Source organism: Pyxicephalus adspersus, chromosome 10, assembly GCF_032062135.1.
Source record: "Pyxicephalus adspersus chromosome 10, UCB_Pads_2.0, whole genome shotgun sequence".
Classification (NCBI taxonomy): domain Eukaryota; kingdom Metazoa; phylum Chordata; class Amphibia; order Anura; family Pyxicephalidae; genus Pyxicephalus; species Pyxicephalus adspersus.
This window is the reverse complement of record NC_092867.1, coordinates 9,566,322-9,566,843: the sequence shown is the minus strand read 5'-3', so window position 1 is coordinate 9,566,843 and position 522 is coordinate 9,566,322. Positions and strand designations below refer to the sequence as shown.

Below are 522 nucleotides of genomic sequence, written 5' to 3'. Positions count from 1 at the left end.
GACATAGATGTCAGTATTGCATGTCATTTTTATAAAATTAAATACTGCAACTGAGGTTGGATGTTTTGACTTTTCCAGGTGACCAAAGCTTTGATTCTTCGGTACCATCCATTGAACGGGCAGCTAACTAAAAAGGTAATTATTCCTGACCTGCGTTTTGTATGATCATAATGTTTAGGAAGTAACTGGTTTTTATTAAAGTAAAGCTGCGTACACACGTCAGATTTTTCTCGCCCGATAATCGGCATCGGCCCACATATTGGGCGAGAATCTGGCGTGTGTACAGTCGGCGTCGCTCATCGTCCGTGGATCCGTCCTGGCGGATCCATGAACGATGAACGACGAGCGATCCTAATGCAAGGGAAGGGGGAGAGCTCGCAGCAGGGTGCCGCTCCGTCGCTCTCCCCCTCCCCTCTCCAATAGAGCAAGAACAGTGCTGTATGTACAGCACCATTCATGCATCGTGTAGTCCTTTGTCGTTGGAAAGGATCGTGAAAGATCCTTTCCAACGACAAAAATTGC

General features: G+C 46.7%; 1 protein-coding gene across 2 annotated transcripts in view; it reads left to right on the top strand.

The window, feature by feature from the left end:
* Positions 1-522, top strand: part of MMS19 (MMS19 homolog, cytosolic iron-sulfur assembly component) — a 116,850-nt gene that overhangs the window by 110,792 nt on the left and 5,536 nt on the right. For both annotated transcript variants that reach the window (XM_072424765.1, XM_072424764.1), the window contains exon 25: positions 79-135. In XM_072424765.1, coding sequence (XP_072280866.1) covers positions 79-135 — 57 coding nt within the window. The remainder of the gene's footprint in view (positions 1-78; positions 136-522) is intronic.